The sequence below is a fragment of the Diabrotica virgifera genome, chromosome 5 (genome assembly GCF_917563875.1).
Source record: "Diabrotica virgifera virgifera chromosome 5, PGI_DIABVI_V3a".
NCBI classification, from domain to species: Eukaryota; Metazoa; Arthropoda; class Insecta; order Coleoptera; family Chrysomelidae; genus Diabrotica; species Diabrotica virgifera.
The window spans coordinates 44,276,086-44,290,987 of record NC_065447.1 but is presented as its reverse complement, the minus strand read 5'-3'; the positions used below and the strand labels follow the sequence as shown (position 1 = coordinate 44,290,987).

Genomic DNA, 14,902 nt, shown 5'->3' with positions numbered 1-14,902 from the left:
CTCACAATAGTTTAGTACTCGACGTGTAATGCTCAACGCGTAGTTAAGAAACACTACGTCCAAGTTCATACATTTAATTAAAAAAAAAACTTTAAAAATCTCCTGATACAAGAATAAAAATCCACTAAACAGGGGTAAAATGTGAGTATCGTCCACAATATTTCAGCTAGAAAAGAGATGCTATGAATATTATGTGGCACAAAAAAGTATTTTAATCTGATGGAAAATATTGTTTTGGAAGTTTTTTCCATAATATTTGCTAATATTTTGTAACGTTACAAACGTCACATCTTTGATATTTTATTTTTAAATAATTATTTTACATTTTTTTCTTTAATATTTCATTAGTAATTATTTTCTCTATTTGTTTTACCAGTTTTCTTCGTTAAAAACTCGTTGGCGCCCTCTTTGATTATTCTCTTTTATTATCCTCTTTTAATATCCTCTTTTATTATCTTCTTGTATTATCATCTATGTTATCATCGATTGAACATACTGAACGTACCCCGTACATTCTTACTCTGTAAGTATGTTTTTCCATACGGAATATGCCTGCCATTGCCTATGTCGCACTGTCATGAAAGTGACACTTCATCCCTACTCGCTGTTATTTCAATTCTCCAAATGGCGGTGGTAATCTTATAAAAGGCATGTAATGTGAAAAATAGATCAATTTTATTCAAATCATCTTTCGCTTGGGGTAAGAAATCAATATTATTTTTGTCCTTCAATTACATTTCTTCATCTAACAGTCTTTCTAATGTTTTTTTTTTATATCTAACCTAACCTCCAATGTCAGACCATGTGTTCTGATATTTTAGTTTTAAATATTTCTTTCTAATTTACATGTATGCACGTTTAGTAATAAAATTTTAACTATTCTCCTCATCTAAATTTCGTTTAATTTACCCTTGCCATCTACTATTTTTGGATACTATTTGGCAAAGGTACAATTTGGTTATTAACTTCTTGATTGTTGATATGTGTGTTTCTATCTTATAGTTTTTTGGATAAGATCAACCTTTTCTCCCTTCGGGAGCTTCAAGCCAACCTTACCGGTGATGGAACTACTGCGAAATTAAAACGTGAGACCATGACATCCAGACTACAGCATCCAACATCTGCAGCTGCACTGACCTAGGGCCACAACATCTGCCCAGGTCAAGAGAAGTCCACAGTAGTACTATTCAATATCAAGAAGTTACCATCAATACCAAAAGCCATAAGTATAATCCAGAATTGTTAGTTTTTGGCAAGAATTTGAATAGATTTGTTAATGCAATTTACTAAGTCATATTTTTATTATATCTTTATGAACAATAAATATGATTAGTTAAAAATAATGTTTTTCTATGGATGCTATACAATGTGTAACTTCTCTCATTGCTTATATACATTCAAAACGAACAATTTCTCAGGATGTGAGAAAAGTCGGCCATTGCAGGGAGAAATATTTTGTCTCACGGGTTCTATACGTAGAATCGCAGTTTTCATGGTAAAATGCACAATACAAACACAAATATTTTTGTCAAATAAAATGTGTCAAATCAAATCTTACCAAGAATTATCTTTCAAAATTGTTCAAATATAACTGGTAACTATAATTTTAAATAAATAAAAGTATATAAATATTAAGGATATTAAATACCTACATATGTGTAGTTAAAATATGTATTTTATTTCAATTTTGGCATATATAATCTACATAAAAGCACCTAAATTATTTAATTTTTCAGTTTGAACTCTTGACAAAAACGTATCCATAGAAAAAGTACAGTGTAGAACACGTGAGAAAACGACATATTTCTGCCTCGCTTGATTTGCGGCCCTCGCCTCGTACCTCGGCTCGTGCCAACAAACTTCTGCGCTCGTGAGAAATATGTCTTTTTTCTCTCTTGTTGTACAATATACTATTTGTTTGCTTCCATTCTAAATTTTCACAGTTCATTTCTAAGATTAGGACAAGACGAACACACACCTGAGTGACTAAGCTAATAGGGGAGTGCATTTAGATTTTCACTTCGGAAAAAATCAAAGAAGATAAAACTTTTTGTAATTTCATGAAGAAATGTTTAATAAACAACATATCAAAAAGTTCTACTCGAGAAGTAGGTGCTTCATTTTTTATTAAACAAATGAACAGCGAAGTTAGATGTTTTTTTAAATAATTCCGAAAATAGAATTTTTAGAAAAAAACTGACTTAACCATTGAAAAATTCAGAAAATTTTACAAAAGAAAACCTTATATAAAGATTTTTCTAAAATTAAATTTCTAGCTTCTGTAATTTTTTACAGCTAAAGTCACCCTTCTCACACACATTGGCGCACTGTAAACTAGCGTTGGAAGCAGTGCACGGTTGAGTTTTTTTAATGTAATTCTTTAAGTAATGGTTCAAAAGAAATTTTACAAACTGGACATGAAAGAAGATCAAATAAGCTATCTTATGGTTGTAATAAAAAGAAATAAAATGTATGGAGATAAGTACGGTATGCGCGGAAAGTGAGCCTTACATGAATTTTGTTTAAAAATGATTTAAAAATGTGTAACTAATACAATTTTACTTACAAAACTCTCAGATTTGCACAACTTGCCTCTAAATCATCTTACTAAACGATGTTTTATTCAAAAAAAATCTCAAAAATTTATTTCAAATAATACGATGTCTCAAAAAATGTAATTTTTGAAAACTTCGTAGTTTTACATAATTCCCACCATTTTAAGACGGTATTACTCAAGTTTAAATAAATCGTAATACAATTTTTTGATACTTTTTTAAAGCTTAGGATGTAGTCTTTAAAAAACACTGAATTATTTTAGTTTAGAAATGAAATAAACAATTTCTTTTTGAGAAAACTTAGAAAGATAACAAAAATGTTATACAAAAACCGAAAATTACTAGCTGAAAAAATGTATATACAGAGTGATCAAAACTTTTTTCTGTAAAACTTACATAAAATACATTTAATAATAAGCTTCAACAATAATAAATGTTCAACAAAAAAAAATTTTTTTAGCTCTTATAGAGTATGTCTGCGTAACTTGGAACCTATTGATAACTTTTTTAATATCAGTTTTACGAAATAAAGTTATTCTTTATAAAATACTCTGCATCTTATATAACATAAGATGCAACCATAAAATATCAAATTTTGTTAATTTTGTACGAGGTATGTCCAAAAATATGAATTTCACTCAAGAGTAAAGTACCTTTATATTTCACAATATCGAAAATTTTTATAAAGGAAAGTTGTCTGAAATTAAAAACTATGTTCCAATATGTAATTAGGTATATCCTTCTAATCGAAAATTTGTTTTTTTTAATATTGCTTCAAATTAATTATTCCCATCATTAAATTTTCACTTATGATTTATGATAACTGTTTTATTATTAATTTTATGAAGAAAGTTCTTCGTCATAAATAGCTGTGCATAGTCTAACACTTAATAGGCAAATATAAAATATTATATTTTATCAATATTATACGAGGTACGTAAAAAAATTATATTTCGCGCAATAAATATGTACCTTTATAGTTCACAATATTTCGATTAGAAGAGTGTAATTGCAATTGCATATTGACACATCGTTTTTAATTGTGAATAACTTTCCATAATAACAATTTTCAGTATTATGAAAAATATAGGTATTTTACTCCTAACTGAAATTTTTATTTATTGACATATCTTGTACAAAATTAATAAAAATTGATATTTTATGATTGCATTTAAAGTTTTAGAATATGCAGAGCTTTTTACTAAGAATAACTTTTTTATTTATGATCCCATTGCAACATTTTCTTGAAAAGGTAGAAGCACAATTTTCACATCATTACAAGTAAGGCCGAATTTAATTAAGAGCGAACGAAACGATTCATATTAAGAGCAAAAAAATACATATTTTGTTCGTCAATAGAAAAATTATTAAGATAACAATTGGTTAACGTTTTAGAGGGGTCGTTTTTAAATATATATATTATATGGGTTTATAAAAGCTCTCAAAAATAAATATATGTAGATATAAATACATTTTGTAAAGAAATTATGATTTTACAACTATTTTTTAAGTTATCCGCCATTTTGGATCTGCCATTTTATAATTTAAATTATCAAAATTTGATTCAGGTTCAGGAACCTCTCAAAAATATCCACATATATGTAAACAAACGTTTTATAAAAGACATTCGGATTTTACAACTACTTTTTAAGGCTTTTTAGGAAAAAATCCGCCATTTTTAATCCGCCATTTTGAATTTGCAAATTGTAATGTCAGATTCGGGTTCAGCATAATCAAAACTAAAATAAAATTATTTTTTATCAAAATAAAATGTTGAATTCACCCGTATTCTTAACATTATTTATACAAAACAATTGTTATTGTTTAAACAATTAATAAACAATTAGCGGCGAAATTTGTGAGTACAACTTTTTAGTTTAACATATTTATATACTAACAAAAAAAGTTTTAGAAAAATATAACCTTGTTTGATTTTTTCCGAAACATTGTATCTTTTCGTCTAATTGCACTCCCCTATAAGCTAATGGTGTAGGGATGGCTATCTTGGATGATGGGAATAATATTTTCGAGTATTGTTTCAATTAGCTGGGGTGGTCCATAGCTTGCTTATTTCGTTTTAATTTGAAGTAAAACGCACCATCAAAGAGCTTCAAACTGCAAACTTGATCAACGGTACCCTTTTGTGGCAAGTTTTATTTCAAATTTAGCAAATATAACGGAAAAATCTTTTAAAATAAGATGGACAGTAATTTTATATTCCTCCGAAATAAAAATACATTTTTGCGCCACATATTCATACCAGCTCTTTTCTAGCTGGAATATTGTGTGCACCACTCACATTTTTACTCTTTTTATTCTTGTATACTTTTTTTATTCTTGTATACTTTTGACACGGTTTTTTGTAAATAATTAGATGAAAAATAAGAATAATCTTTTAGTATATCCAACCTTAAGAAACACCTAAACTACATAGTTAAAAAGCTTTTACTTTACAGCAGCAATCTACGAAAGTAATTTATTCAGAAAATGGAAAAACTCACCTTTGTGCGCTCATTCCATCCGGTATTTGAGTCGCTGCTTTTTCGTCTTTTTCCTCTTTCTCGGCACCAGCCTCCAACTCCAACTTTTCATGTTGGCACTTTGTTCTGGAAAATATAAAGGGACGTCCGGTTATTAAGACTTCTTGTTAAGCATCTAACAAGTTAATTTATTTAGCTAAGCGTAAATGATTTTTACATTTTTAAATCAAACAACTACCAGGTACTCTGTTTGAAGTGAGAAAAACCTGTTTGGTTTATAGTCTAGTAAAATAAAATTTCACTACATGTAAAACAAAATGTAAATTCGTACAGGTTGAAACAAATTTTATATCAAAGTTTAGGTGGGTACAAAAGATATTTTCAAGAAAGTATCCAAATCACACAAGGGGATCATTCTTTAAATAATTAAAAAGGGGTCATTTTTGCAAAAAATTTACTTTTTTAACTGCTGAGGTCATTCAATTACTAATGAAGGTCCATAGGATTATTTTCTGCAAAGTTGAAGGGTTAATCTTTCACATATAACTTACTAAATTAAATTTTACCCCCTATTTATTTAAATAATTATACATGAAACTTTAAAAACAAATTTGCAAAAAATTATTTTTAGCGTTTTAAATAAGCACTATAAAATATCTTATTTTACAGAAGAAGTTGCACTATGTTATCAATATTAATCAAAAAAAAATTAGTCCGAAAATATTTAATATTTTTTGAGATATTGAATTTGTTTATTAAATGTTACTCTATTTTCAATTGCAAAAACGCGGTTGTTGCCAAAGAAATATTCACCTGTATTAAATCTTATTAGTTCTATTTTTGTGTATATTTTCGATAAATGTATTGATAAATTCAAATTTCAATTAAACTTCCCCCTAAAATGACATTTGAAAATTATTCAAATTTGTTTATAATTTGTTTTTTAATAACGTCGCGGGGATTAAATATTTTGAAATGCCGTTTTAGACAAGGCGGAAACGGCGGGTTCATTGGGAAAAATATTCCCATGAGATATTTTGGCATAATCACATTCGTGAGACATCCCAGAATAAGATTCAAGAAGTCGCCCACGAGAAAAGTGGGCCAATTTTTTTTTAACAATTTTTTTTTTAATCAAATTGCAAAAAATCAATATTTTGGCCCGGACTAATTTTTTTTAGGGTTTTTGGACCATTCTGGACAAAAAAGGTCTCTTATAATTTTTCTCTAAAGTTGATCTTTTTGGAGTTATATGCAAGTTAAAATTTGAAAAACGCGAAAATGGCCATTTTTAAGGCTTAATAACTCGGTCAAAAATTATTATTTTGAAAGTCAGAAAGTGACTAAATCAAAGTTTAAAGTCGCCGTTACATGATCCTGAAGAAATCTGTGTGCTTAATTTACTACTAAGCTGTTATTTTTAATTAATAACAATGAGTGGTTGTATCGTATTGACGCTGCTGTAAATGTGAGTGCGAGTAAGATGCACAATTGGACTTCTGGAATAGCTTCTCTCTCGCACTCAGCATTTACAGCCCCGCACACGTGCATGGCGCTTATTATTATTACTTAAAAATAACAGCTTAGTAATAAAATAATGACAAAAATTTCTTCAGGATCTTGTAGGGGGGACTTCAAACTTTGATTTAGTCATATATTGACTTTCATAATAATAACTTTTAATCGAGTTATTAAGCCTTGAAAATCGCCATTTTTCGTTTTTTTCAATTTTAAATTGCTTATAAGTCGAAAACGATCAACTTTAGAGAAAAATTATAAGAGATCTTTTTTATCCAGAATGGTCCAAAAAATTAAAGAAAAAATTGGTCGGGCCAAAAATATTGATTCTTGCAATTTGATTAAAAAAAAATTGTTAAAAAAAAATTGGCCCACTTTTCACTTGGGCGACTTCTTGAACCTTATTCTGGGATGTCTCACGAATGTGATTATGCAAAAAAATCTCATGGGAATATTTTTCCCTTCGAACCCGCCGTTTTCGCCTTGTCTATTTCGATAATTGGGTTTCTGGGAATTTTTCACTAATTAACAAATCTTTTTGTCTTTTTTTCCTCTTCTTTTTTTTTTCTTGGAGTTATATTACTACGGGCCCTTTTAGGGTTAAGTTTCATTAAGAATGTCGAATCTCTAAGTTATAGATTCTAGACCTAAAAATATTAAGATTAGTCTAAAATCACTTAAATAAAATGTGGCCGGTTACTGAGTTACAGGGTGTTTAATTTAAAAATTAAAAATTATTTTTACCAAGTACTTTCAAACTATTTGACGCATCCTTATCATATTTGTCAGAAAGTGTGGATACTATACAGTCTACTAAATTGTGACAAATAAAAGTTTCTAGCTACTACCAGAGGCGTACGACAGGGGATAGTTAATGGTTGACCATTTCCAAATTCTACGCCACTGAGGGAATTACTATTTTAGCGAAATTTTTCGATTCTTCAATACTTTATATGTAAATAATATACTCTTTACTGGTAACGATTAAGTCATTAGTTTTCGAGATATTGGACGTTAAAAATGAAACGGCATAGTTATTTTGATTCAGTCATTCATTCATTTTAAACTTCCAATATCTCTCAAACTGATGACTTTATCGATACCAATAAAGTTATTTACATACAAAGTATTGGATAATCGAAAAATTTCGTTAAAATAGTAATTCACTCAGTGGCGTAGAATTTGGGAAGGGTCAATCATTCACTATCCCCTGTCGTACGCCTTTGGCACTAGCTAGAAACGTTTATTAATCACAATTTAGTAGGGTGTATAATAGCCACACTTTCTGCCAAGTATGATAAGGATACGTTAAATAGTTTTAAAGTACTTGGTAACATTCATTTTTAAATTTTTAAATAAAACACCCCGTAACTCAGTAAGTAGCCACATTTTATTTAAGAGATTTTAGTTAAATCTTAATATTTTTAGGTCTACAATCTAGATCTCATAGACTCGACATTCTTAATAAAATTTAACCCTAAAAGGGCCCGTAGTAATATAACTCCAAGGAAAAAAAGAAGAAGAAAAAACGACAAAAAAATTGTGTTAATTAGTAAAAAATTCCCAGGAACCCAATTATCGAAACGGCATTTTAAAATACTTAATCCCCGCGACGTTATTAAAAAAATAAATTATAAACAAATTTGTATGATTTTCAAATGCCATTTTAGGGGGGAGTTTAATTGAAATTTGAATGTATCCATACAATTATCGACAATATACATAAAAATAAAAATAATGAGATCTTAAGCAGGTGAGTATTTCTTTGGCAACAACCGCGTTTTTGCAATTGAAAATATAGTAACATTTAAAAAACAACTTCAATATCTCAAAAAATATTAAATATTTTTTGACCAATTTTTTTTGCTTAATACTGGTAACATAGCGCAACTTAGTCTGTAAAATAAGATATTTTATAGTGCTTATTTAAAACGCTAAAAATAATTAATTGCGAATTTGTTTTTAAGTTTTATATACAATTATTTAAATAAATAGGGGGTCAAATTTAATTTAGTAAGTCTTATCTGAAAGATTTACCCTTCAGCTTTGTAGAAAAAAATCTCATAGACCTTCATTGATAAGTGAATTACCTCAGTAGTTAAAAAAGTATTTTTTTGCAAAAATGACCCCTTTTTAATTATTTAAACAATGATCCCCTTATTTGATTTGGATACTTTCTTGAAAATATCTTTTGTACCCACCTAAACTTTGATATAAAATTTGTTTTAACCTGTACGAATTTACATTTTGACTTTTTTTTATTTTATTAGGCTATTAGAGGAAAAAAGCTAAGTGCTTTAAATGTACATGACTTTAAAAGCTCTGAGGCAATTTTCATCTAAAAATTTAATTAAACATTATTGTATCTATATACAGGGTGATTCATTAAGAATGTCCAATCTCTGAGTTGTAGGTCTTAGACCTCAAAATATTAAGATTTAACCCAAATCACTTATATAAAATGTGCCGCCTCGTTACTGAGTTACAGGGTGTTCTATTTAAAAATTTAATAACCATTTTCACCCAGTACTTTAAAACTATTTGACATATCCTTGTCATACTTTGCAGAAAGTCTAGTTGCCGTACACCCTACTAAATTATGATAAACAAACGTTTCTGGATACTACCAGAGGCGTACGACAGGGGGAAGTGCATGGTTTACTCTTCCCAAATTCTACGCCACTGGCGAAATTGCTATTTTAGCACAATATTTCGAGTTTCCAATACTTTCTATATAAGTAATATACTCTTCATTCGTAACGTTAAGGTCATTAGTTTTCGAGATATTTGAAGTTGAAAATGAAACTTTACAGTTATTTTGATTAATGTATTGTGCCCCTTCATTTTTAACTTCAAATATCTCGAAAACTAATGATTTTATCGATACGAATGAAGAGTATATTATTTGCATAGAAAGTATTGGAGATTCTAAAAATTATGCTGAAATGACAATTACATCAGTGGCGTAGAATTTGGGAAAGTTCAGCCATTCATTTTCTCCTGTACGCCTCTGGTAATAGCCAGAAACGTTTATTTAACATAAATTAGTAAGGTGTGCAGTACCTACACTTTTTGGCAAGTATTATACGGCAATTTCAAATACTTTTAAAGTACTGGGTACAAATAACTTTTAAATTTATATCAAACATCCCTATTACATAAATTTTAACTATTTGTATTCAGTATTTTTAAAGTATTTGACATATCCTTATCATATATAGCAGATAGTGTAGATACTGTACAACCTACTAAAAGATGTTAAATAAAACTTTCTGGCTATTACCAGAAGCGTACGACAGGGGAAAGTGAATGGGTGACCCTACCCACATTCTACGCCACTGGCGGAATTACTATTTTATTGCAATTTTTCAATTTCTCCAATACTTTCTATACAAATAATATACTCTTCATACCGATAAAATCATTAGTTTTCGAGATATTTAAAGTTAAAAATGAAGGAGCACAATACATTAATCAAAATAGCTATGCCGTTTCATTTTCAACTTCAAGTATCTCGAAAACTAATGACTTTAACGTTACGAATGAAGAGTATATTACTTACATAGAAAGTATTGGAAAATCGAAATATTGTGCTTAAATAGCAATTTCGCCAGTGGCGTAGAATTTGGGAAGAGTCAACCATTCACTTTCCCCTGTCGTACGCCTCTGGTAGTAGCCAGAATAGTTTATTTATCATAATTTAGTAGAATATACAGTACCTATATTTTCTGCCAAGTATGATAAGGATATGTCAAATAGTTTTTAAGCCCTGGGCAAAAATAATTATTAAATTTTTAAATAAAACACCCTGTACCTCAATAACGAGCCACATTTTATTTAAATGATTTGGGTTAAATCTTAATATTTTTAGGTCTAGAATCTACATCTCAAAGATTGGACATTCTTAATGAACCACCCTGTATATAATAATCATCTAAACTCTGACTCCTCTTTAGCCAGAGTAATTTTAGTCATTTCCTTATTTTTTTCCTAAAACTTTCTTGCACACCGCCGATTGAAGCTGACTGAGATAGCTAAAAAGATAGTCCGTTCTTTAACGGTAAAATATTGCAAAACCTCTAAATTTTAAAGAACCGCTTGGATTGACATGAAATTTGGCGTACACATAGCTAACAAGTCAAAGAAAAAAGTGATATTGTGCCGATATGTGCTTTTGCCCCGGGGGTGCTTTTCACCCCCTCTGGGAGTGAAAAAGTATTCGTCCAAAGTAAGTCCGGAAATTGATAAACTGACTAATTTTAAGTAACTTTTGTTCTATAGAGTTTTTTTACTAAGTCAATACTTTTCGAGTTATTTGCCAGTGAATATGTTAATTTTTTCAACAAAATAACCACACTTTTAGACGGTTTTTTGCAAATTACTCAAATAGTACGTATTTTGTCGAAAAAACATTCTTAGCAAAAATATAGCCTGTAAAAAATTTAAAAAAATGCTGTATATATCACGTTTCAATACCTAGGAGAAGCAGAGTTATAGCTAATTAAAAATAGGTTCATATTCGTCAAATTCCAAATGGAATACTTTAACGTGAAATAACAAAAAATGAAGCACATTTCGGGGAAAACTCATCACAACTCATTTAAAGTGTTTAAAAAAAGCTTCATTTTTGTTTTATAAAAAAAATTTCTAGCATCAAAAGTAAACAAGTTACGCTCAAAATAAAGTTAGTCTCTTTTTTTTTGGTAAAAAAATCGGGAAAATCACCCCCTAATTAGTATCTCAAATGAACTTAATCGTTACGACTTTACAAGTTTCTTGACCCGTGTATGTATTGTTTATATGATCTGTAAGTTTCATCCGTTCAAAGTCCTTATTTTTGAAAGGGCTGTACTTAAAAGGGGTTGAACGAGTCACTCATCACGAATGTATGCAAAGTTAGAAACACCAAATCTCAATCAATTTTTGTCTAACAGAAAAACAAAAAAGTACATGATATTCATAAAAGCAATGCTGACTTTTTTTGTTTTTCGATATTTTTGGTCTCTCTAACAATTTTTAAATTATTTTGAAAAAAAAGGATATTTTTCAAAATTAAAATTTTTAAAAATTTTACTTTAGAACCAAATTTTTTCCAAATAAAGCAGTTTGAATCGATAAAACTTACAGATCATATAAACACGACATAAGTAAAATAATTTGTGGAGCGGTAACGATTAATTTCATTTAAGTTGCTAATTAGGGGGTGGTCTTCCCGATTTTTTTTGCCAAAACAAAAGCGACCAACTTTGTTTTGAGCGTAACTGGCTTAAATTTAATACTAGAAACTTTTTGTAAAAACAGAAATAAAGCTTTTTTTAAACACTTTAAAAAACTTATAATGAGTTTTCCCCAAAAAGTGCTTAATTTTTTGGATATTTCACTTCGAAGTATTCTATTTGAAATTTGGTGAATATGAATCTATTTGTCATTGGCCATAACTCTGGTTTTACGAGGTCCAGAGACCTAACTCCTACACCATTTTTTTAAATTTTTTACAGGCTATATTTTTGTTGAGAACGTTTTTTTCGACAAAATACTTACTTTTTGAGTTATTTGCGAAAATCCGTCTAAAAAGGTAGTTATTTTGTTGAAAAATGAACATATTCACTCGCAAATAACTCGTACAGTGTTGACTTGGCGAAAAAGCTCTATAGAATAAAAGTTACTTAAAATTAGTCAGTTAATCCATTTCCGGACTTATTTTAGACTTATATTTTTTCACCCACAAGAGGGGGTGAAAGTCACCCCCAGGGCAAAAGCACACATCGGCACAATATCACTTTTTTCTTTGACATGTAAGCTATGCGTATGCCAAATTTCATGTCAATCCAAGCGGTTCTTTAAAATTTAGAGCAAAAACCGTGAAAGAATGGACTAAGATAGACATCTCAAAAGACTACATACGTAAGTTATATTTTTTATGAAATTGTGGACATGAGAAACCTGTCGACTCCATCGGTGCGGCATTATCTCACTCCTGAAAACAAGTGTAAACGTGAGACCACTTTATAGCAGTGTTTAGCGTTGTGTAAGCGAAATCCGAAGGAGTTTCTGTATCGCTTCGTGACTAACGATGAAACATAGATCTACTTGTACCCATCAGAGACCAAGAAACAGTCAAAATAAGAAACAGTGGACTTCAAACGTGCTCCGAAGAAGGCGATTGCTGTACTATCGGCAGGAAAGTTGAGGGCCACCATTTTTTTGGATTCACAAGCTGTGATTTACATCTACTTCCTGGAAAAGAGCAAAGCTGCCACAGAGCTCTACTATGCTGAATTATTGGATGGATCAAATTGCAGAAAGAATCTCCTCATTTAACAAAGGAAAAGTGTACTTTTACTACGACAACGCATCGGCTCGCACAACTGCCCTCGTTATACGTCCCGGTTTTTTTGAATTGGTCTAGGAACTGCTGCCCCATCCACATTATTCTCCAGATTTGGCCCCATGCAACTTTTTTTGTTTCCCAACTTGAAAAAGTCACTCGCCGTGTAGAAATTTGAGTTAAATGACGAGGTCATCGCCGCCATGGAGGTCTACTTTGCAGACCTTGAGAAAACGTATTGTTTAGATGGATTAAAAAGGTGGATAGTAACTAACTCAAGTGTATCCAGCTAAAAGGAGACTACGTTAAGAAATCAATAGCCACTTTTTCAAAAATTTTGTTTTTCTTTTGTAGGCTAAGTACTTATCGGACCACCGTAAATATTGATGGCAGAAGAATACAGATGTGGTTTCCTATTTCCTTGTGACATTTTTATAATCAACTATTTTCGATGGGGAAAAAGCCTAAATTTTACCAAAAAATTATTTTATTAACGTTTCGACGCCCAAGTCGGGTGTAGTTGTCAAAATACAAAATAATACTAAATTAAACAAAAATGTTGTTGCTTAGTAAAAAATTCTTCTAATAATTTAATTAATCTGACTCATTTATATCGGCAATTCAGACATGTATTATACATTTTAAAGTAGAAGACTTTAAAATGATATTGCCAATATTGATGAGTTGCATTCCTGAGACAACTTTACTAAAATATAGTTCATTTGATTACATGAAATCAACCCAACTCAAGAATATGCGCCACAAAAAATCATAGCATGTGATATGTCTTTAAAAAGACAAAAAGAGTCTCTAGCGCGAGAATTTTACTGCCACCGTTCCATTACATACTATGATTTTTGTGGAGGATATTCTTGAATTGGGTTGATTTCATGTAATCAAATGAACTATCTTTCAGTAAAGTCGTCACAGGAACGCAACCCATCAATATTAGCATTATTATTTTAAAGTCTTCTACTTTAAAATATATAATACATGTCTGAATTGCCGATATAAATGAGTCAGATTAAATAAATTATTAGAAGAATTTTTTACTAAGCAACAACATTTTTGTTTAATTTAGTATTATTTTATATTTTGACAACGACACCCGACTTTTGCGTCGAAACGTTAATAAAATCATTTTTTTGGTAAAATTGCGGCTTATTTCCCATTGAAAATAGTTGATTTTAAACGGAGGTGCTGTCCGAGATAAATATTAGCTTATAAACAAGAGTACAGTTTATTTATTAAACGAATCTCTCTAATCCAGTCCCTTTATCTCTATGATTTTCATGGCTGACTTTCCCTAATGCCTTTATGAAGTCAAGGAAAAATTCAAATGTCTTAGAGTTAATGTGTAGTGGCTTCTTGATAATAATTTGGTTACTAAACATTTATTTGGGTACCAAATTCTCTTTTACAATTATTTGGTAAAACAATTTTTTTTTGTTGCCAAATTTTGTTTTACAAATATTTTGTTCAAATTTTTCAAAGTATAATAATTATAATTTTACACACTCACCAAAAATTTAAACAAAATATTTGTAAAACAAAATTTGGTACCAAAAAAAATTTCTTTTACAAAATATTTACAAAAGAAAATTTGGTACCCAAAAAAATGTTTAGTAACCAAATTATTATCAAGAAGCCACTACACATTAACTCTAAGATATATCAATTTTTCCTTGACTTATTTCCTTGATTATAATTAAGCAAAATCTTAAAAATATACTACACAAAATAAATATATATTTTCTAAACAACTGTTCTCATATTTATTAACTGTAACAGCAACTCCATTGTAAGTTTAATAGATATTATCCCCTGAGATACATATAGGATTATGTTATTCATGAACTCGACAGTGTTCTAAATTAGGCCACCTTAGTGCATTTCAACCAAGAACGTCTATATGGACGCCTTTAATTCTTTAATTATATATTATGCTGTTTTCCTAACTAGGGACGTGATGAGTAGGTATTAGAATATAATGAACGTTCAAAAATACAATGCCTTCATTA

The 14,902-nt window shown here is 29.8% G+C and overlaps 1 protein-coding gene across 3 annotated transcripts in view; it reads right to left on the bottom strand.

Moving 5' to 3' along the window:
- LOC114326149 (beta-arrestin-1-like) overlaps nt 1-14,902 on the bottom strand; it is a 1,212,937-nt gene that overhangs the window by 748,685 nt on the left and 449,350 nt on the right. For all 3 annotated transcript variants that reach the window (XM_050651410.1, XM_050651412.1, XM_050651411.1), the window contains exon 4: nt 5,057-5,161. In XM_050651410.1, the coding sequence (XP_050507367.1) occupies nt 5,057-5,161 (105 nt within the window). The remainder of the gene's footprint in view (nt 1-5,056; nt 5,162-14,902) is intronic.